At 45.5% G+C, this 21,806-nt stretch overlaps 1 protein-coding gene across 8 annotated transcripts in view; it reads right to left on the minus strand.

The window, feature by feature from the left end:
• The window catches only part of LOC125743003 (SH3 and multiple ankyrin repeat domains protein 1-like), a 71,289-nt gene that overhangs the window by 25,105 nt on the left and 24,378 nt on the right, over positions 1-21,806 (minus strand). For 5 of the 8 annotated variants that reach the window (XM_049015554.1, XM_049015549.1, XM_049015552.1 and 2 more), the window contains exons 4-17: positions 17,675-17,881; positions 17,339-17,410; positions 16,918-17,026; positions 11,462-11,616; positions 10,359-10,526; positions 8,891-8,932; positions 8,155-8,271; positions 7,690-7,767; positions 7,360-7,426; positions 6,857-7,026; positions 6,646-6,770; positions 6,383-6,531; positions 5,867-5,980; positions 5,520-5,595 (exon numbers count right to left, since the gene is read on the minus strand). In XM_049015554.1, the coding sequence (XP_048871511.1) occupies positions 5,520-5,595; positions 5,867-5,980; positions 6,383-6,531; positions 6,646-6,770; positions 6,857-7,026; positions 7,360-7,426; positions 7,690-7,767; positions 8,155-8,271; positions 8,891-8,932; positions 10,359-10,526; positions 11,462-11,616; positions 16,918-17,026; positions 17,339-17,410; positions 17,675-17,881 (1,649 nt within the window). The remainder of the gene's footprint in view (positions 1-5,519; positions 5,596-5,866; positions 5,981-6,382; positions 6,532-6,645; positions 6,771-6,856; positions 7,027-7,359; positions 7,427-7,689; positions 7,768-8,154; positions 8,272-8,890; positions 8,933-10,358; positions 10,527-11,461; positions 11,617-16,917; positions 17,027-17,338; positions 17,411-17,674; positions 17,882-21,806) is intronic. The other 3 variants (XM_049015548.1, XM_049015551.1, XM_049015550.1) reach the window with 3 other exon arrangements.

Consider the following 21,806-nt stretch of genomic DNA (forward strand, 5'->3'; position numbering starts at 1 on the left):
TTTGATTTTGCATGTTCTCCCCATGTCGTCGTGGGGTTTCCTCCAAGTACTCCGGTTTCCCCCCCACAGTCCAAAATCATGCTGAGGCTAATTGGAGTTACTAAATTGCCTGTAGGAGGGAATGGTGTGTAAGTGTGCCTTGTGATGGGCTGCCCCCCCCTCTCCCATCCTGGGTTTTTCCTTGCCTTGTGCCCATACCTTCCAGGATAGGCTCTGCCCCCCCCATGACCCAGCATGATAAGCAGTTTGGAAAATGGATGGATGGATGGAATTTTTAATATACACATTTACAGGCACCACAAGTATAATCTTGTAAATTTTGAGATTGGAGTCTCTCTGATGTGGGAATGCAGGGGTTTCACTGGGGACCTTTCTATGGCTTAATATTGAAAAGGAATATGTGGTTAGTGCCAGACGGAAATGAATATCACTGATTTTGCATCCATTTGGTAACTGATAGTTATCTGATAGACAGCAATGCAACATTTTTATTCATTACTTTATAACATCTGAAATAAATTGAAATAAAAAGGCAATGTTTAGTTTATGATCCACTGGATAAACAGAGATAGCAGATGGTTTTAGAGTCTAATGCTGAATGTCTATCACTATCATTTTTCCACTTACATACGGTATGATTGTTAAAGTGAAATTTGAGAAGGAAACTATTAGTTGGCATTTGAGCCTGTAACAACAAACCAACGCTGTAACACGTCATTGTGTTTACATGTAGGAGGTGTTCCAATTACACAATGGGCGTTTTCTATTTCAATTGTTTTGATGGAGCTTGACATCAAACATACGTATACAAACTTTTGTGAATAAATTTAGCAAAAAATACCAAGTAATCATCTTCCGAATAAAGGATGCTGCGTTTTGTTGTTATTCCTTGTAAAACTCATTTTTGAGTGTTTTTCTATCCCTTTCTTTATAGGCTTATCATATATAAATTATTAAATATTTTTTATTCCGCAGAAGGGTAGTGCGTGGATCATTGAGGAAGCGAATGTGCGCTTTGGTTTCTGTCTAATCTGAATAATACTGTTTTATGGATTACTAGACCGGATTGAGTAAGTTCTCTCGATTGCAAAGATACTGTATGTGATTCTGAGTGTTATACCTATGTAAAATTACAAGCCTGAGATTAAAGGCTGTGAAAATCAACACATTTTGTGTTTGTTTGGTTCTAGGGGTTAACAAACAGATGAATATTAAGCCACTGTGATACATATTGAGGAGTTTTTATGAGTGGTCTTGACTGGTCTTGAAATAAAACATTGAGTCTCTATGTCTGAGACTGAAACAAGACAGAGTCAAAATAAAGTCTGAGATGAGGCCAAAACCGCAAAAAGTGGTCTCGTGACCAAGACTGGTCTAGGGTACTACAACACTACAGACGAACAGAAGGTGATTATTTTTTTTACTAACATAATATATAAAGGTAAACTAATTGACCTGAAAAGAGCTGTATAAGTGTAACCTTCTATCAGACTGGATCAGTTATTTTTGGATTTCAATAGTAAGTTTAATTTTTCTTTAACTAAATATCTATAAACTATAGACACTGAAGTATAAAGACAAAGGAGAAATAATCAAACTGCAAAAGAGAAGGTGACTGATGTTGATGAAACACTGTAATCATTATAAAATCAATAACATATATAGGTAATGTGGTAACCATACTCAGGACGTCTTGCTGTAACTGAATTGTTACTTTAAACAATGATACAATGTCTAATTTTATATATATATCTGGTAGAGGTGGGTAATTCAGTTTCAAAGACTAAAAGCCTGGACCAAAATTGTTTCAACCAACCAGTTGAGTATGTATCTCTCACAGACTAATAAATTGGCTGTATGAAATAAAATCTTGGTCCGGACATTATCTCTGAACTACCCACCTGTGGGTGACTTACGAACTTAAGAACATAAAAAATTTACAAACGAGAGGAGGCCATTCAGCCCAACAAGCTCGTTTGGGAAGAACTCGACTAATAGCTCAGAGTTGTTAAAATCTTATCTAGCTCTGATACGAAGGAACCCAGGGTTTTAGCTTGTGCTACACTAGCAGGAAGACTATTCCATACTCTAACGACATACTGTGTAAATAAGTGTTTTCTCAAATCCATTTTAAAATGTTCTCCTGCTAATTTCCACCTATGGCCACGAGGTCTACTATTTAAACTAATATTGAAGTAGCCATTTGGTTGAACAGCATCCAGACCTGTTAGACTCTTATATACCTGGATCATGTCCTCCCTTAGTCTCCTTTGCTCAAGGCTGAACAGATTCAGCTCAGTTAACCTCTCCTCATGAGACACTCCTCTAAGACCAGGAAGCATTTTTGTAGCCCTATGTTGCACCCTTTCCAAGGCAGCAATGTCCTTTTTAAGGTATGGTGACCAAACTTGCACACAATATTTTAAGAGGGTCTTACCAAGGAATTATATAATTGTAGTATCACCTCCACACACCTAGAGATGTAACCCAACATTCTATTGGCCTTTTTTATTGTTTCCCCACACTGGCGAGAGCAAGACATGGAAGCATCAACATACACATCGAGGTCTTTCTCATAATCAGCTACCTTTATTTCAGTGGAACCCATAAAATATCCGTACTTTATATTTCTGCTCCCTGCATGGACTACCTTACATTTATCTACGTTAAATTTCATCTGCCAGGTATCAGCCCAGTTGCTAATTAAATCAAGAATAACATGCTTAAAGGAGGATCATTTAATTAATTTATCAGGATAGAGAGGAACTGTCAATGAGCACTATATAGAATTGCATTTGTATTCATAATACATACACTAATTTTCAGTTGTTTATTCAAAGGGAGTTGTGCTGATCTACGATTTATCAGGGGAGGCGGGAACACACTCTACCCTGGCCAATCACAGGGCACCCTCAGGACGATGCAAGCATGAGGTCACCTCACCGGCACAATAAATGCTCACAATCATAGGGAGGGCTTTTAATTTTCACACACACCGGTGGCCACATCTGAACCTGCCACCCTGTAAGAAGGCTGCTATGCGACACGCTGGGCTAAACCTGAGCAAAAACAAGGCACACAGCATAGTGTACAAAGCCAACGGCCAGAGAAGCAACCATATCCACAATCAAGGAAAGGGCTTTTATCTGCTTTTTATCCGATCAAAAGGAAATCAAGCCAATTAGGAAAACAAACATTTATTACTGTTGCTGTTTGGTAAGTGAGTAGCCAACAGTGGGTGTTAATGGGTTCTGGGAAGGGTTTGATAAAGGTCTTCCATTGCGTGTGGGTGATTCTGAGTGGGGTAGGGGCTTTGTATGTAACATTTTTCATTCCGGTCATTAATTGACTAGGCTTGCTGAAGGGATCTGGCTATAATTCCACACACATGGACACCTCGGAAGTTCCGCAGATACATTTGCACCGAAATGAAAAGGCAAAGCTGCTCCAATGTTCATTCAGTCTCGGATGACAAGCTGTCAGGGAAAAAAAAAATGTCTCGAGGGCAATTTAACCGAAACGACCGGTCATAATTGGGTACCGACTAAAAGCCGAGCAAATGAGCAATTAAATGAAATAAAACGAAAGGCTTGGCCAGTCACAGGATAATGTTGTCCAGACAAAGGACAAATGGCTCAAGGACTCTCCTGACTCCGGCTGTGAGCGATAGAGTGAGTAGAAGAGAGGTATGGAGGCAGACAGTAAACTTTAGTCACTGTGCTACAGCAGTCCCAAGCCGGGATGTTAGTAAACAGCGAACCATCTGCATTTTAACCTTCAGTTCTTGTTACATACTCGCATAAGCCCTGATACTACAGGCCTCACTTGAATAATTAGCGGTAGTTAATGCGTTGGTGTGTGTGTGTGTGTGTGTGTGACAGGGACCCATCGAGGTGTTGAACCACAGCGCCAGCCTCGCACGGTCCTGCGCACGGTCCTGCACACTGTCCTGCACATCGCCCTTCAGCTGCCGACCTCCAGATGGAAACCCCAGGGGGGCGTGTGGCTGGGGGGGTGCAGTTGGGCAGTTTTCGGTTTTCGTTTCTCATTCGATCAAAAACCGCCAGACTAGCGAAAGGCTGATCTAGGTGAACGAGGGAGAGATGGAGGGATATGAAAGGGGCTAAATGAGAGTGGGATTTTCAATAAAAAAAAAAACAGATGAAGAGCAAGATAGTGCAAGAAGTTTGAGCCAAAGAGTCGACCAGAACATCCCCAACTGGTCTTTGAAAGGAGCGTGAGTCGCCCGTGCAGCAAGTAAAATGAGTGTGAGTGTGTGTGCACCGCAGGGGCAGTGGTACGGCGCTACAGCATGCCGTGTAGGTCATATAGATGAAGTGCAGTTTCCCGGGGCACGGAGCAGCAATGTGAGACGACAGCACTGCAGGACGCGGCAGCGTAAAGCACTATCGCTGCGGCTTAACGTGCTGTATGCACACTGCAGCGTCTACACCGCATGCCATACAGCGCTGTGCGGAACATCTGTACCCCTAGTGAAACTTATGCAAGGCCATGCAGAAAATAGCACACGCGCTAAACATACATGTATTCATATCCACCATGCCAAAGGTACTGAGCCTGCATGCAAAACACACAGCAACAAATGCTTTGCCCGATTGTCCTGAATGGCACACCATAGACCCGACTGGGGATTTTTATGGGATCGAATATGGGAAAGTGGGATCGAAGTTTCCTTTCTGCAGATGGTGATTGTGTGTGACATAAACGATACAGTCAAGACCTGAAAAATCTGAATGGATCACAATTATAATATCAGCCTAAAAAATCCTGTGTACAAAGCACTGCCCTCATATTCCACAGAACTCAGTATCAGTCGATATCGGAAAGGAGAGGCTTCTCAAGATAATCGTAAAGATTGTCTGGCTCCAATGGCAATACAGAGGAAAGGTTCAGATTGCGAATGACAGTTTGGTCCCGAAACACAGAGAGGATGCAGTTTAGTAGACCCTGATCAGTTGTGGACTGCTTTTCTTCGCCTTTGGCTCAATTTCTCCCACGATGTGTCCGTGATGCATTTAAGCAAAGAACGTTGAGAACGCTTCTGGTGACGAATCAATGTATCTGAAATGGGCAAAGCAACGCTGCTGATTCAGGCATTTGGACAGACGCCACACGGTCATGTGATGTTCAGGAAGCCTACGCGTGCCCCGACGGGAAAGCCGCCGTGACCCAGCTGGCTCTCAACGGGACCCGGCATGCCGCTAAGCTCCCTCTCTGCAGTACAGCAGCGTGACTGCATTTAGTGTCACTATCGTAACTGGACAGAAGCATCTTATCTGTTCAGCCGAGATCCAGCACAGAGCAGACAGACAGGTATACATCAGGCACCGGTCGTCGGAATACAGCCCCGGTTGTTTCTACAAAGCCATTGCATAAACGCAGTTTGCACGGGATCCAAGCTCGAGAAGGCAGGTTCCACAGCATTTCACACAGTAGGAGCCTCAAGAGCCGAATGAGCACTAAGCCGCCATAGGGGTACGTGGGGGTGCGCAGCTTACCTGGGGGCATCAACGCTGTCGTAGGAGCCCACCGTGTAGTGCCGGAAGAGCTTCTTCGCCTTCTCGCTGCGGCTCTCTGCGAAACGCAAGCAGGCCGGCATCACCAGCAGGTCCATAACCCGCCACCGCTGACCACACTGCAGAGCTGCCTCAGTGACTGGCTTCACCTACCCGACCAGATTTCTAAAAATGGGGGGTGGGGGTGCTGACCGAAACCCCCTCCCCTACCCAGTAATGTGACATTGGCCATCCTGGCATCTCCGGCTGGCGCTGACATCACGGCGCCCTGCGTGGTGCTGGCATGGCAGCAATGCCCGGGTCCCGCCGCGCAGTTGAGCGTGACTGACCTGAGCGGCTGTCCTGGCTTTGCGCCGGCACCTCCTGCACGCAGTCGGAGGGAAACCAGCCCGTGCGGCCTTTCACCGTGCCCTCCCAGAATCCCCCCTCGCCCACGCTCAGCACTGGCCAAGAGGAGCAGGGAGCAGAGAGCAGAGAGGAGAGGAGAGGAGAGGAGAGGAGAGGAGGGAGGAGGGGAGGGGAGAGATCAGGGAGCACCGGCCCGGTTACTACGCCAGAGGCTGGACTCTTGGCCACTCACTCACACCGCGATTCCGCCTGTCGCTTTATTTTTTTGTAATTCCATGATAAACTACAATCCAATACATACTTTTATGGCACTGGTGAGTACTATGCAGTCATATGAAGAGAACACACAGACAAAGCTGGTGAAGTAATAATAATAATAATAATAATAATAATAATAATAATAAGCATACACAAGGCAGCAATAGTGAAAGAATTGCCATATATACATGTACTCTCCCTCCGCCTCGCACTACCGCTGTCCCCTGGTCCCACCTCACCTTTCACTTTGTCCCCTTTGCTGATGCTGATCTCTCGGTCCCCCTGAGCAGAGTGAGAGCGTGTGGCCACAAAGACACGCCCCGGCACGGCACTGTAAAGCCGTCGCCTCTGGCCTCCCGCAGACGCCGTGCTATTGGCCGACATGGGCCTGGGGGGAGGGAGACGGGTCGGGTCAGTGTACAGGACAGAGCCCGCGGGGGGTGAACCAACCACATGAGCATCACCTGCCCCCCTCCCCCCACACTCCTCACTCCCCACTCACCCCTGCCGTCCACGAGTTTGCCGGCCCTTCTCCTCTTTATCTCCACCCCTCCCCCGGGACGGGGAGCGGGTGCGAGCCCCCCGAGGGCTGCTGGAACTGCGTGAGGAGCTCGGGTTCTTGTACCCCTGGGCGGAAATGGTGGCAGAAAATCACAGTGCTGTCACACACCACTATTAACTATCAGAGGATAGTGCCCTCTGGGGGACGATACCTGCACTGACACAGCGTTGCTGGCGGCAACACCGGGGGGGCCCATCCAGTCCGGAACGTTCATGGTGTTGTCACTGTTGGCGCGAAGGAGAGGGTGCGGCCGGGGCAGGGCCAGCGTGCGGGCGCTGTCTAGCCTCTGGGGGGCGTACTTGGGTGTCTCAAGAAAGGGCACTGAAAGATGGGGGGGAAGTGAAAAGGTACAGACATCAGATGGGATGTGAATTTGTGGCTACAAATCCCATAAAAATAGGAAAGAAGCCAGCAGCCACCGCTGGCCATGAAGGCCATATTATAATCAGAAACACAAATATACAATATAACAAGCTTTAAAAATACACATGGAACACTTAGGAAAAACAGGACAAGGGCACAGCAAAATGAACACACACAAAAACAGCAATTACCTTTCATATCACAAGAAACAGAAAACAGTGACGGCAGAGCGATCAGTTAGCTTTTACAGAGTGACACTGGGGGAACACTACACACTGCACAGACACTCACCTACGTCTGCGTCGCTGTGGTTTTTGATGATCTCTCCCAGTTCAAAATGGCCGGACATGATAGCTACCTGGAAGAAACAGAACGCTACACAGTGAGCACTGCTTTGATGCAAATACCTCGGGGCCTTATAGTCAAGGCAGCACAGACGCGGCTGTCCACAGGACGCCTGCTTATAAACTGACAGGTTTTCTGTGGTTCTTATTCGAGTTTGGTAAGAATATTGTTTTTATTTTCTGTTTAAAGTAATTCACGCCATTTCCTAACGCTCGTGTCATGGCCAAAGAGTAGCCTGGGAAAGGAAAGCTTCCCCTCAGTGATTCCCTCACTTACCTGGAAAGGGGTTTGCCCATTATTGTTCTTCGCCTCTTTACTGGCTCCTCTGTACAGCAGGATGCGGACGCAGCTCTCCTGATTGGATCAGAGTCAATCAGTCAGCGGCAGGGTGAGTCACTTCCATCTAAGCTGCTTTAAGCCCTGCCGGTGTACTGTGCCAATCTTTCGGTGCCGTCGGCCCGAAACGGTGCAGCCTGAGCTGCTCCTTACAGGTGCTGCGCCGCTGATTTGGAGTGATCTACAGAGTTTACTGCTGGACCATAATACCACCATGTAATTGTGCCAATAAATCTTCATCTGAGATCGCTGCTGCCAGCACGTGGGACTAGGAGGTCCAGTTCAGTACAAGTGCACCGCTGGAAACTCTCCTGGCCTTCAGCAAGATGAATATGAAGCTGGAATAATGATATTCAACATTATGTGTGTGCATCACAGATTCACGCTGTGGGAGCCGCCTGTTACCTTATTATACAGAGCGCAAATGTGCATGGCGGTGTTTCCAGAGGCATTCTGGGAACTGGAGTCAGCACCATAAAAAAGGAGGTGCTCCAGATGCTGGGCGTGGCCGTTCTGGCAGGCCTGGGAGAAAGAGGGTCACGCAGATGTGAGGGCAGGGTCAAAGGGCAAGGTTAATGGGCAAGAGGAAATGAAATCACACAGTTAAGGGGCCAGGTTTCGAAAAAAAGGAAGGGCAAAGGTTAAAGGTAAGACTAAAGAAAGCTGTAAGGTCTATCAAAGAGGGAGACTGAGATGGGCAGAGAGAAGAGAGAGAGAGAGAGGGAGAGAAAGAGGGAGAGAAAGAGAAACAGTTGAGAAGAAAACCAGAGGTAATACAGTGTTTGTCAAATTGCCCTGTAAAACACTTCAATCATTCAGTAATACACTGCAAGTGAATAAAAGGGACCTGCAATTCGGAGGGGAGGGGGGGGGTTCACAGCAGCTGAAGTAAGAATATAAACAGAGACAGAGGTACAGACGAAGAGAGGCACTGTGCTATACAACAGCAGTTAGCATGCGCCAACGCACACTCAGAGCGCAATGCGCGAGTCAGGATCGAGACACCGACATCTCCATAACCAGAAACCACTGCCATTTACCTTCATGGACCTAGAGCAGGCCAACTTTAACCATGTGTGTGATGACGGCGTGATGATGGGAATGGAGGTATGGATTAATGGACTGATGGAAGGATGAGTACCTTGTGTATCTCTTGCATCCCATACTCCTCTTCGTCCCTGAGCTATGCAGACAGAGGAATAGAGGGAAAGAGAAGATGGACAGAGATGAGTGTGGCAGTGCAAACTAATGGAGCGGTGGGGTAGCAGAGGTGGGAAGGGGTGAGTTGAGAGGGATGGTGACGGAGGTGGAGAGCGAGAAAGGGCTTAGAGAGGAAGCAGGGTGTGGCCGGGGCTGAGAAAGTCAGAGGACAACGGCACTGGGCACAAAGATACAGGCGTGATCTGATGAGCAGACACTGGTGAGAACGGGAAAGAGGCAAGCAGGCCAATCAAGCCACACAACCACAAATTACAAAGCACACAGGAAAAGGAGAAACATCCAGAACAGACGGCACACGGGCAACGGTGCAGGCGTCACACAAAATGATATAGTATGCCCAGGTGCTGATCTGTGCAGAGCACACCGAGGCACATGCACTTAACAAAGTGATGCACCAGTCACAGGGCTGCAGCATCATTTTGAAAATTATATTATCATTGGGCCTCAACGCTACTTTCGCAACACGGCTGAATTTTAGAAAAAGGCTCAAATGCGGTTAAAGAGATAAACCAAGAGTTTGCAAGTTCAAGTCCCAGCAGGGACACTGCCATTGGGTGCCTGAAAGAAAGGCAGCTATCCGGAATGAATTTAAGGAACACGGCTTAATAAATGTGCGCATTTAATCACGCTCGCGCTAACTGCATTTACGCTGCAGAAATACTGCATGGCGACTTTGCGAGATTGGACATTTGGGATTGATTCAAAGGCACTATAGAAGCAGGCTGATGCTCACACAGGGTTTATGCCGCCTTTCTGGCCTCGGGGTTTTATTTCATAGCCACAAAGGTGAAATCGCAACTGCCAGCTTCATATAACCCATTCAGATCTCCTTCTAACTTGTACGGACAGATTGGTACAGTATTGGCTGCTGACGATAATTACGTCATTCACCCATTTTCTTGTAGGGCGGACATGTATTCTCGGCCTGTCGGAATAATTAATGTTACCCGGCTTGTTCTGTGTGAGTAATGCAGTCGCTCCTAGCTTAGAGCGCTCCTTCATCCATTTCTTATGCAAAGTCGCCACCCGTCTCCACAAGCGCAGCAAATGGAGGGAGTGGCAGGCAGCTCTGCCACCCTGGTGTGTCGTCGCATCAATGCTAACGATTAGCAGCTTCGAGGCGTACCCCTGAGTGTCAAATCCAAAAGCCGCTTAGCGCCAGGACCACCAATCCAGCTCCTTATCCAGTCGGAGCTACGCCGAGCCATGAGAGTGATGATGCTACGGGTGCATATTATATTCGAGATGAACACAGAGCAGGCATCCAGATAAGCAAAGCACAGTGACTGATCAGACCACACACACACACGGACATGCACCAACAGACACGAGACACTCCGCTCCACCCAGAAGCAGGGGGCCACTGTCACAAGGGGGGAGGGGGGTACCTGGTGCATCTCGTCCCAGCCGTTCTCATCTCTCACTCCTAGCTTGGATCGATGGTACAGCAGCGTCTCGCAGCAGGAGGTGTCGCCCCCTGTCAGCACACTGTGGTACAAGGGGGTCAGACCCCAGCGGTCTTTGTAGTCTGGCGATGCCCCTAGAGCCAAAAGGGTCTGCAGAGAGAGTGGGCCGGGGGCATGAAGGGGCACGAGGGGCAGCGGGGAGTAGATGAAACAACAGGGAAGAGGAAAGAGAAAGGAACCAGGAGGAGGTGTAGGAGAAAGCAGCAAACGGATAAGTACAAGGAGGAAGATGTAGGCAAATTTGGAATAGAACCAAAATGAGAGAGAATGACAAAATTTTTGGTAATTTCTATGTAGTATTGCGGTAATGGGCCAAATGCAGCAGAACAGCAAGCTATGCTTTATAAATAACTATGACTAATATGACACATCTGACTATGCTGTCATCCGTCATGCCAATAAAGCTGTCTGCACTGAATGGAGGTACATTATATTCAATTAGCGATGCAGTTATTATGGCTGCAATGTGATGTCTTTTAACATGTATTTAAGAACAATAGTAACGTTGTCCTGAGCGCCGCAGCACCTGCTAACCAACACATGGACCCCTGACCAAAACTTTGCTAATGCCAAGAAAGTCACTGTGTCGCACCCTTGAGCAAACTACTTCAGGAAAAATTCTTCAGGAAAACATTGTATGTGATCCATCCATCCATCCATCCCTCAGTCTATCTTCCAACCACTCATCCCTGAGGCATTCCCAAGCAGCACAGGGCACAAGGCTCGTGTAAACCCTAGATGGTATGTTATTCCATGCAAACACAATAGGGCCAATATAGAAATGGCAATTATTAACTGGATGTTGGACTATGGGAAGAAACTAGAAAGACTTAGGGAGAACATGCAGACTCTACACACAGGAGACATTTACACCCACAACCCTGAATGTGCGAGGCAACAGTGCTATCCAATGAGCAACCCAGGTATATGCATCTCTGAATATAAACATCTGCTGACAAACCCAGTAATAACAGAGCGCCATCTAGCTGAAAGCAATAATAGAGAGGTGGTTCTGAGGTGGTTACCAGCAGCCCAGCATGATTGTGGCTCCTGACGGCCTTGTGCATGGGCGTGAGTCCATCCTTGGCCCGGAAATCGATGTGAGCGCCGCCCATGACCAGAAGCCTGATGCCCTCTGCGCTGGCCTGCTCAGTCTGCACTGCCAATGTCAGGGGTGTCTCTGCCCCACCCGGAAAAACACACAAAATACACCAACATACAGATGTTACACATTCGAAAAGTACCATGTTCTGGTTCCTAAGGATTCCAGCAGCGACCTGCAATCAAACACATGACCAGGTGTTTGAAAATGTTCGAGACTCCCGTTAACACAATGCCATGTTTATATGTGCAATTATGCTAATTAAACCAATATTAAACAGAACAATAAAGAAATCAACAAAATGAATACAATTGGACCTTTTGCTATTAGAAGGCTTACTAGTGATTTTTGCATTATTTCCTGCATTTGTTTTGGTCTTAAAAGAATCAGTACACTTTAACAACAAACCAACAAAAAATCTGTGACAAAGTGTTACGAAGAAGTAAAACCAGGGGAAGTAAAACCTCTTGTTTGTTTTTTCTTCTTAATGTAACTATCAGTATTCAACATAATACTTCAAATTGTTTAAGATCTTGAAAAAATTAATTAGGTAGATAATTTTTCCCTTCCACAAATCACCACCTTATCGTGGTAGAGAGGATTGTGCACTTCTTTGATCCTAGGAGCTACGTTGTTGGGGGCAATTGCCTCTGGTAGGGTCCCACAAGGCAAATTGGTCGTAGGTGAGACAGACAAAGTGAATTTCAGAAAACCCCACGAAGGTAAACAATAAGGGCCATGTGACTTTGCCCAGATTGGGGACACCGGGGCCCCGCTCTGGAGCCAGGTCTGAGGGGAGCTCAATGGATACCTGGCAGCCTGATCACTGGCTACCAAAACTTGATTTAGGGACATGGAATATAGCCTCTCTTGAGGGAAAGGAGACTGGGTTTGTGTGCGAGGTAGAGAGATACCATACAGATACCTGGAGGGGTGTGATTGGGAGGAACAGCCTGCCCGAACTGAACTCAAGCAATGCTCTATTCTGTGCTAAACACCATGTTTGATCGTAAGCGTGTTCATAAAGTGCACCTGGCACAAGAGCACTCTCGATGATTGAAATCGAAAACACCAGTTTGGTTCAGCCGTGGCCAAAACTTTTGAGAATGACACCAATATTGATTTTCACAAAGTCTGCTGCCTCAGTTTTTATGATGGCAATTATCATATTCTCCAGAATGTTATGAAGAGTGATCAGATGAATTGCAATTAATTGCAAAGTCCCTCTTTGCTATGAAAATGAACTTAATCCTAAAAAAAAAAAAACTATTTCCACTGCATTTCAGCCCTGCTACAGAAGGACCTGCTGACATAATTTCAGTGATTTTCTCGTTAACACGGGTGAGAGTGTTGATGAGGACAAAGCTGGAGATCATTCTGTCATGCTGATGCACCATGAAGGTTTTTGGAGGATGGCCTGGTGTCAAGAAGGGCAGCAAAGAAGCCACTTCTCAACAAGAAAAACATCAGGGACAGACTGATATTCTGCAAAAGGTACATGAATTGGACTGTTGAGGACTGGGATAAAGTCAGTTTCTCTGATGAATCCCCTTTCTGATTGTTTGGGGAATCCAGAAAAAAGATTGCCCATGCAGAGAAGAAAAGGTGAGCGCTACCATCAGTCTTGTGTCATGCCAACAGTAAAGCATCCTGAGACCATTCTTGTGTCAGGTTGCTTCTCAGCCAAGGGAGTGGGCTCACTCACTATTTTGCCTAAGAATACAGCCATGAATAAAGAATGGTACCAAAACATCCTCCAAGAGTAACTTCTCCCAACCAACCAAGAACAGTTAGGTGATGAACACCAGCATGATGGAGAAGCTATAAAGCAAAGTGATAACTAAATAACTCGGGGAACAAAAGATCAACATTTTGGGTCCATGGCCAGGAAACTCCCCAGACCTTAATCCCATTGAGAACTTGTGGTCAATCCTCAAGAGGAGAGTGGAGAAACAAAAACCCACAGATTCTGACAAATTCCAAGCATCGCTTATGCAAAAATGTGCTGCCATCAGTCAGGATTTGGCCCAGAAGTTGATTGACAGCAGCCAGGGCGAACTGCAGAGGTCTTGAAAAAAAGGGTCAACACAGCAAATATTGACTCTTTGCATAAATTTAATGTAATTGTCAATAAAAGCATTTGACACATGAAATTCTTGTAATTATACTTCACTATATCATAGAAACATATAACAAAGAGATACACAAACATTGAAGCAGCAAACTTTCTGAAAACCAGTACTTGTATTATTGTGAAGACTTTTGGCCACAGCTGTAGATACAAACATATTGTGAGGGGATTCTAGGAGAATCTAGCAGAGGCTCCTGTTCGGGAGATATTCAACTCATACCTCCAGTAGAGTTACTTTTGATTCCCAAGAACAAGGTTGTTGGTACCTATGGCAGCAGCAATCCCTGAACCTGATGGTGGACACCAGCGGTGACAGGAGCTGTCAGGAAGAAGAAGGAGGCCTTCCAATCTTAGTTAGCCTGTGGGATTCCAGAAGCAGGTGACAGGTACCAGCAGGCCAAAGGAAATATGGCTTTGGCAGTTGAGGAAGCAAAACTGTAGGTGTAGGGGGAGTTTGGTGAGGCCTGTGAAAATTGACTTTCAATCAGCCTCGAAGAGATTCTGGCAAACTTTCAGATGTCTCAGGAGAGGGAAACAGTTCATGATGTTTACAGCATGATTGACCTCAACTGGGGATATAGTTGAGTGGTGGAAGGAGTACTTTGAGGACCTCCTGAATCCCACTGATACACCTTCCTTGGAGGAAGTGAAGCTGAAAGATTCAGAGGAGGATTTACCTATCACTAATGCTGAAGTCACTGAAGCAGTCAAAAACTCTTTGGTGGTAAAGCTCTGGGGGTGCATAAGATTTGGCCTGAGTTCTTGAAGGATCTTGATATTGCTGGGTTGTCTTGGCTGACATGCCTCTTCAACATAGCATGAAGGTCAAGGACAGTACCTCTGCATGGGCAGATAGCCCCATTCATTAAGAATGGGGACTGGAGAGTATGTTCCAACTTCAGGAGGATCACATTCCTCAGCCTCCCTGGGAAGGACTATGCCAGGATGTCTAGTATGGTGATTAAATATGAAGCGGTTGGGATGAGGATCAGCATCTCCAAGTCTAAGGCCATGGTTCTCAGTCAGAAAAGGATATGTTTTCCCCTTGGGGCTGGGGATGAGTTACTGCCTCAAGCAGATGAGTTTAAGTATCTTGGGGTCATGTTTACAAGTCAGGGAAGAATGGAACGAGAGATGGACAGGCAGATCGGTGCAATGTCAGCAGATATTTGAACACTGTACTCGTCTGTTGTGGTGAAGAGAGAGCTGAGTCGGAAGACAAAGCTATCGATTTACCAGTCAATCTGTGTTCCTATCCTCTCATATGGTCACGAGCTTTGGGTAGTGACCGAAAGAATGACATCACAAATACACGCAGCAAAAATGACTTTCCTCCAGAGGGTATCTGGGTTCAGCCTTAGAGATAGGGTGGGGAGCTCAGACATTCAGGAGGGGCTCAAAGTAGAGCCACTGCTCTTCTGCTTCTAAAGGATGATAGTGTTTGAGGTGGTTCGCCATCTATCTAGGATGTCTCCTGGACTCCACCTTGGGCAGGTGTTTCGGGCATGTCCAACTGGGAGTAGACCCTGGGGCAGATCCAGGATATGCTGGAGAGATTGGTATTCCTCATGAGGAACTGGAGGAGCTAGCAGGGTGAGGGAAGTCTGGGCATCCTTGCTTAGACTGCTCCCCCTGCTACCCGGACCCAAATGAATGGTAGAAAATGGACGGATTGACAGACGGAGATAATTATGCATTTTTAAGAACCTTAACTAATTTTGTTAAAGTTAAGGGGCACTATACACAAATAAATTAGACCTTGAATGAAACCTTTCAGAAGAACTCCAGAGCTGCCAAAACTCACCAAATTCTACACAGAATTAAATCCAGTGTTCAGTTCAGCTCAATTAATTAAAGGCTCAGCTGGAACAAAGAGCGGCTGCTGCTCATTGTAGAGTGCAGCACTGGCAGGACAACAGCAGAGGACAGCAGGGCGTAACACAGTCATTTACCGACATACCAAGGGAAATAGGAAATGGGACACTGTCTCTGGGACACTGTATCTTAAAGACAGTTAGTGTCAGGGGGCAGAATGGTGGATGGGAAATATAACAGCACAATAAGCAGAACCAGCAAACTGGCATAAACGTCAAAAGACCACTGTATAATAAACAATATTAAAATATTTGCAAGCCAGCTCCCTGTTTCAGTTTATCACCCTTAAATTTCAGACCTTCTCTCCTCATATATTTTATCTGATAAGCCTGAAAAGAAACTGTGGTAATATTTTTCTTTTTACAGATGGGGACCCAAACCTGCAGCTAAGTTGCTGGCAGATTTGACTGGTCTCTCCACACATACAATCAGCTTCCTGGACCTCGTCGAAAATGCTCAGAACTAAATCTCATTGTCCATCTTCCAGCTGCTTATCCTTGTCAGGGTCATGGGAGGTCCTGTAGCCTAACACAGGCAGCATAGTGGTGCAGTACACCATGGATAGGATGGCAGTCCATTGCAGGACACGTGCATGCAGACACTGACACACTATGGGCAATTTAGAGACATCGAGCACTCTACTGTAATTATGTCATGGCAGTTTAGGAAGTCCCTGAACTATGGGAGGGAACCCACACACAACAAAGCAGGGATGGAATACAAAGCCTGTCCCTAAAGGGCAGTACTGGTCCCATGTGGTGCCGTAGTCAAGCTGCCCAAAGATGTTGGCGCTCTAGGCACATGCCTATATCATCCATAGGATCAACCAGTCCTGCTCTCTGGGTGAAACAAAATGCTGATCTGATCTGTCTTGTCATCTGTCAATCCATTCAGGTTTAAACCAGTCATGCTGTTTGTGGCAAAATGGAATTTTTATGACCACCTTGGAGAAATTCTCATTTCGGCTTCTCCAACCTGCTCTACATGAGACAAAGACAAGAGTAAGCTTGGGGACTGTAGCAAAGGGCACGCACCTACAGAACCTGGGGTCATGGGCTTTGCTCATTGGCCAACAAACATGTGAATATTTTGCAACAGTTGAGTTCGAACCAGTGACCTTCAGATCCCAGGTACAGGGATCGCCCCACATCACCCCTCCTTGGATGGGATGGCATCACAAGGAATATGCAGACCTCACTCACCGTCTTTGAGCAATTTAGAGAGAATATCCAGAGGGAACAGTGAACATGTACATTTCAGATAAAGAGTGGAGGTGGGATTCTAACCCCCCAACCTCAGGTGTGAGGCAACAGTGTTACCCACCACAATGTCATGCCCCCCCACTGTCTGTTTATAGATATTTTTTTCCTTACCCCCATTATCAGAATCGTGGTAATTTGGGTCAAGCCCCTTGTCCAATAACTTCGCCATCTTCTCCAGCATACCGCCTTGAACATAGCTCATAAACTTCTTTAAGCTGGCCTGTGAGGAGATGAAGGGGTTACCAGTCAGCAAAACACACGATTCAGTTTGCAAAAGAGAATTCTGGGTAATACCTGCACAGCTGTGAGAGAGAGACAGGGTGAGTCAGACGATCTACTGAAGTCTAGTCATTTTTATTTACAGATTATAAGTGAGAAGCCACTCTGATATGCAAGATGCAAAGAGATTTCTGCAGAAGTATATTTCGGGGAAATGACTGCTACATATCACATACATCACAGTGCCTGCACAGAGACAAACATCACATACACACACATATTAGCACATACTATATTGACATTATAAGAATACCTTAGTGTGCAGTTTGGCTAGCTGCTTATCATCCAGATTTGTCTGCTTATACACTCTGGTCTTGTAGCGAAACTGAAAAAGAAAACATTTGGCAATTAACGGAAAGGATAATGTCTCTTGAATGATTGAAGACAAGACCAGTAATGGAGTTATCAATGGTGTAAACAGACACGATTACATCCGCGCTAAAACTATCTAGGGTCCAGTGACCCTCTGCAGGCTCCAAAATTGGTTTGTTAATTTGGCACCCCCCTCAGAAGATGGCGCCCTAGGCGTCTGCCTAATGGGTTGACTGGAACTGAGGGAACATGGGGTAAGTGTCCAAATAGTCCCCACCTCCAGATACGGCACGCCTTTCTCAAAGGACTGTGGGTAGTCCCGCAGAAACCTCTCCTCCTCCAGGAACTTGGCGTCGTGGCCGTCAGTGGCCGGCTGGAAGAGGCCGTAGTTGAGCACGTCTCGGAGCGTCTCCGTGAGTGAGCACAGCACCTGCTGTTTGGCGCACCACACTGTGGCATCCGGGTTGAACCGCAAGCACTTCTGCTGGTTGACCAACAGGGGGGAACACGAGATGTGGTATGAACACACACTGTAACATATCACAAGTCTCATAGCTGTGTCAGATGTCATTGGCGATGTGCATCCCGATAAAGCAGATCTTGCTGTCGAGTTCTGCTCGTGCATCCGGCTTTTACTGCAGGGTGATGAATAGGCAAGTGCTGCAGGTCAGTGCTTGGATATTACAGGATTTCCATGGATCACGCTGTCATTCCCCTGATTGTAGACATGTTCCATACTATGTCGGCAGAAAGACTGTACAACTACTTTGGGATTTATACAAATTGGATTACCATTTGAGTCGTCAAGCAGCAACTAATTGCAACTGCGTCCTGCAAAATAAAACCAGGAACAATAACATATATAATCTGGAGTCCTCTTCCAGCAAGAATTATACATAAATTACAGCACTATAACTGATGCCAGACAGTCTCAGGGACACTAGGGGGAGACATTGTGTAAAATATGCTGGGAGTATCTAAGTAAATATGTTAAAGTGATTTATTACTACGGTGAAATAACAAACCACTGTGTATTTAGAGGAATACAGCAGCAAGAATTAGAGTGGTGAAAATGACATGGATATGTGCTGTATTAACCTAAGGTCTAGCATATGTTCAATTCCGTTACTTTTGTGCAGGAAACTGACACTTCTATAAATGATATTTCATTACAGAAAAAAACTTTCAAATAATACCAGTATTGTAGGTTGTCCAGTCTGCCGCCTAATTAATTTCTCTTTACAGAGCAGTTGAGAAATACTGCTGCCATAACAGTTACAAGTCAGTAATGAGCCTGTCATAAGCTTTAGATGGATCACGGCACAAATGTGCACTGATTCGGCAAATTTATGTTCTTATTACAGCTTAATAATGCAGCCCACAAAACATTAAAACTGAACTGAAATTAATCATTTAGTTTAGTTAATTGCTAATTATTTAAGAAAATATTGTAACACCTTACAATTATTAACAACACATTATTAATTGATCTTTGTAATTAGTCTATGAGTACTGTATCTGATCAATACTCAGAAATGGCAGTATAGAATAAAAAAACAATCAAAAAAAATAAATCCAACAAACCAGTGCCAGAATTCAATTAGCAGTTACGATAAACACAAAAAGGCCCTTTGGATTAGACAAAGCTGCAAAATAATTTAATGCATTCGGTTAGCAATACACACTGCAGAATGCCGAACAAAAACCACCCACCAGGTCTCCTGAGTCTAAACCAGTGAACAATGTTTCATTCCCACATTACACACTGATGCACACACAGCACCAACCAACAGCAGAGCAAAGACCATTACCTACTGCGCTAGAGAAAAGCAATACTGCTATGGAATTCATCTACAAGAATGCTCTCTCACAGTATTAGTACGGTTCCTCTGCTGGGCTGTGTATATATAGGTATAATATATTCATATATCTGTCATGCATGATGCTTAAAGACAAAATATCCATCTGTGTTAGTGGGATTGAATAAGAGCATCAGCCAAGTGAGAGACATGCCGATGCAGTCACAGCGTGAGCCACACCCATGACATATGAAGCATGTATAAGCATACTAACATACATGCATTCATATACATTTACAAAGGTAGGTTTGCAGGGGGCATCTGCACTGAGCGGAGGGCAGGTGAGACAGTGGAGTGAAAGCAGGCTGCAGATCCCTGCTCTCATCAGCTGGCAGCACCGCTGCATGGCCTGTCAGGCAGTGACGTGTACAGTAAGGCCGCGTGAAGGTGGCGGCCAGCATTCATGTCATCATTCCTCCCCGACTCATTCGCTCCCTCCCTCCCTCTCTCCCGCTCCCCGTCAGTTTGCAGGCAGTCAGCACCATTGGCATGGCAACGAGTTCTTTAGTGGAGCTTGCTGCTGGTTGCCTTAGCAATGCTTTGCTGGTCCCAGGGGGGGCAGGGCATTATGGGATGGTGTGACTGAATGAAATGGTGTGATTGTGTGTGAAATTAGAGGAGAAAGAAAATAAGCAGGAAGAATGATACATAATACAAGAAAGAACATTAAAATGGAAGTATTGAAGTTAACTGCAGTTAAAATATCAAGAAAAAGAATATAATAATTATTTTGCAGGAACAATTTTTTTTAATCGTAAATATAGTAAATTACAGTATCTGGAATTATTATGACCAGTGTAACATGAGACATTACATAAGTGAATCACAATTCACTGGGTAACACAGGGTTCATGCACTCTGATAGACAGCATCAAACATGTACAGAGTCATGCAGGCATCAGGTGACTCCCAGACTGACAATGGTCGACTCCTCTCGGGAAACACTGACAAAAACAATACCCCAGGGAGCTGTAATGCACTGACCAGTGACACAGATGGTCCAGGGGGATATCTCTAAGATACAACAGTGACTGATTGCAGCTAATGAGTGGGATTAAAGGGGCAGGTGATCCCTCTGCTTACAAACTGCACTGTTTAATAAGATACCACGACAACAGGGTGGGACCTAAGGGGTAGGTGACACCTCTGCTTACAGTCTGCATTGTTCAGTAAGACTCCACATTGACTGGACAGGATTAAAGAGGCAGGTTACGTGTCACCTTACAATCTATGCTGTTCAAGAAGATACCACCAGGTGACGTGTTACCTTTCAGTCTATGCTGTTCAAGAAGATACCACGATGACTGGGTGGGACTAAAGGGATAGGTGACACCTCTGCTTACATTCTGCGTTGTTCAGTAAGACTCCACATTGACTGGACAGGATTAAAGAGGCAGGTGACGACTCACCTTACAGTCTATGCTGTTCAACAAGATACCACAATGGGATTGAAGGGGCAGGTGATGCCTCTGCTTACAGTCTGCGTTGTTCAATAAAATACCATGGTAACTAGGCAGGATTAAAGGGGTAGGCAATACCTAAATTTATAGTCTGCATTCTTCAATAAAATACCATGGTGACTGGGCGGGATTAAAGAGGCAGGCAATGCCTCAGTTTACAGTCTGCATTGTTAAGTAAGATACCTCCACAGTGACTGGACAGGAGTAAAGGGGCAGGTGACACCTCAAATAACAGTCTGCGTTGTTCAATGATACAAGGACAACTAGGCAGGATTAACGGGGTAGGTGATCGCCTCAATTAACAGTCTGCATTCTTCAATAAAATACCTTGGCGACTGAGTGGGATTAAAGGGGCAGGCGATGCCTCATCTTAAAGTCTGCATTATTAAATAAGACACCACTGCAACTAGGTGGGACCAAAGGTGCAGGTGACACCTCTGCTTACAATCTGCAGTCTTCGATAAAATACCATGGCAACTGAGTGGGATTAAAGGGGCAGGTGATGCATTTGTTTACAGTCTGCATTCTTCAATAAGATATCAAAGCAAGTGGGCAGGATTAAAGGGGGAGGTGATGCCTCAGTTTACAGTCTGTATTCTTCAATAAAATACCATGGCGACTAGGTGGGATTAAAGGAGCAGGCAATGCCTCAATTTATAATCTGAATTCTTCCATAAAACACCATGGTGACTGGGCCAGATTAAAGAGGCAAACAATGCCTCAGTTTACAGTCTGCATTCTTCAATAAGATACCGTGGTGACTGGACGGAATGGAATGGGTAGGAAATGCCTAATCTTACAGTCTGCATTGTTAAATAATATTCCTCTGCGACTGAGTGAGATCAAAGGGGTAGGTGACACCTCTGTTCAGAATATGCATTCTTCAAGAAAATACCATGGAGACTGGATAGGATTAAAGGGATAGGCGATGATTCATCTTAAAGTCTGCATTGTTAAATAAGATATAATGGCAACTAGGCGGGATTAAAGGGGCAGGCAATGCCTCAATTTATAGTCTGAATTCTTCCATAAAATACCATGGTGACTGGGCCAGATTAAAGAGACAGACAATGCCACAGTTTACAGTTTG

The sequence above is a fragment of the Brienomyrus brachyistius genome, chromosome 5 (assembly GCF_023856365.1).
Source record: "Brienomyrus brachyistius isolate T26 chromosome 5, BBRACH_0.4, whole genome shotgun sequence".
In the NCBI taxonomy this organism is placed as follows: Eukaryota; Metazoa; Chordata; class Actinopteri; order Osteoglossiformes; family Mormyridae; genus Brienomyrus; species Brienomyrus brachyistius.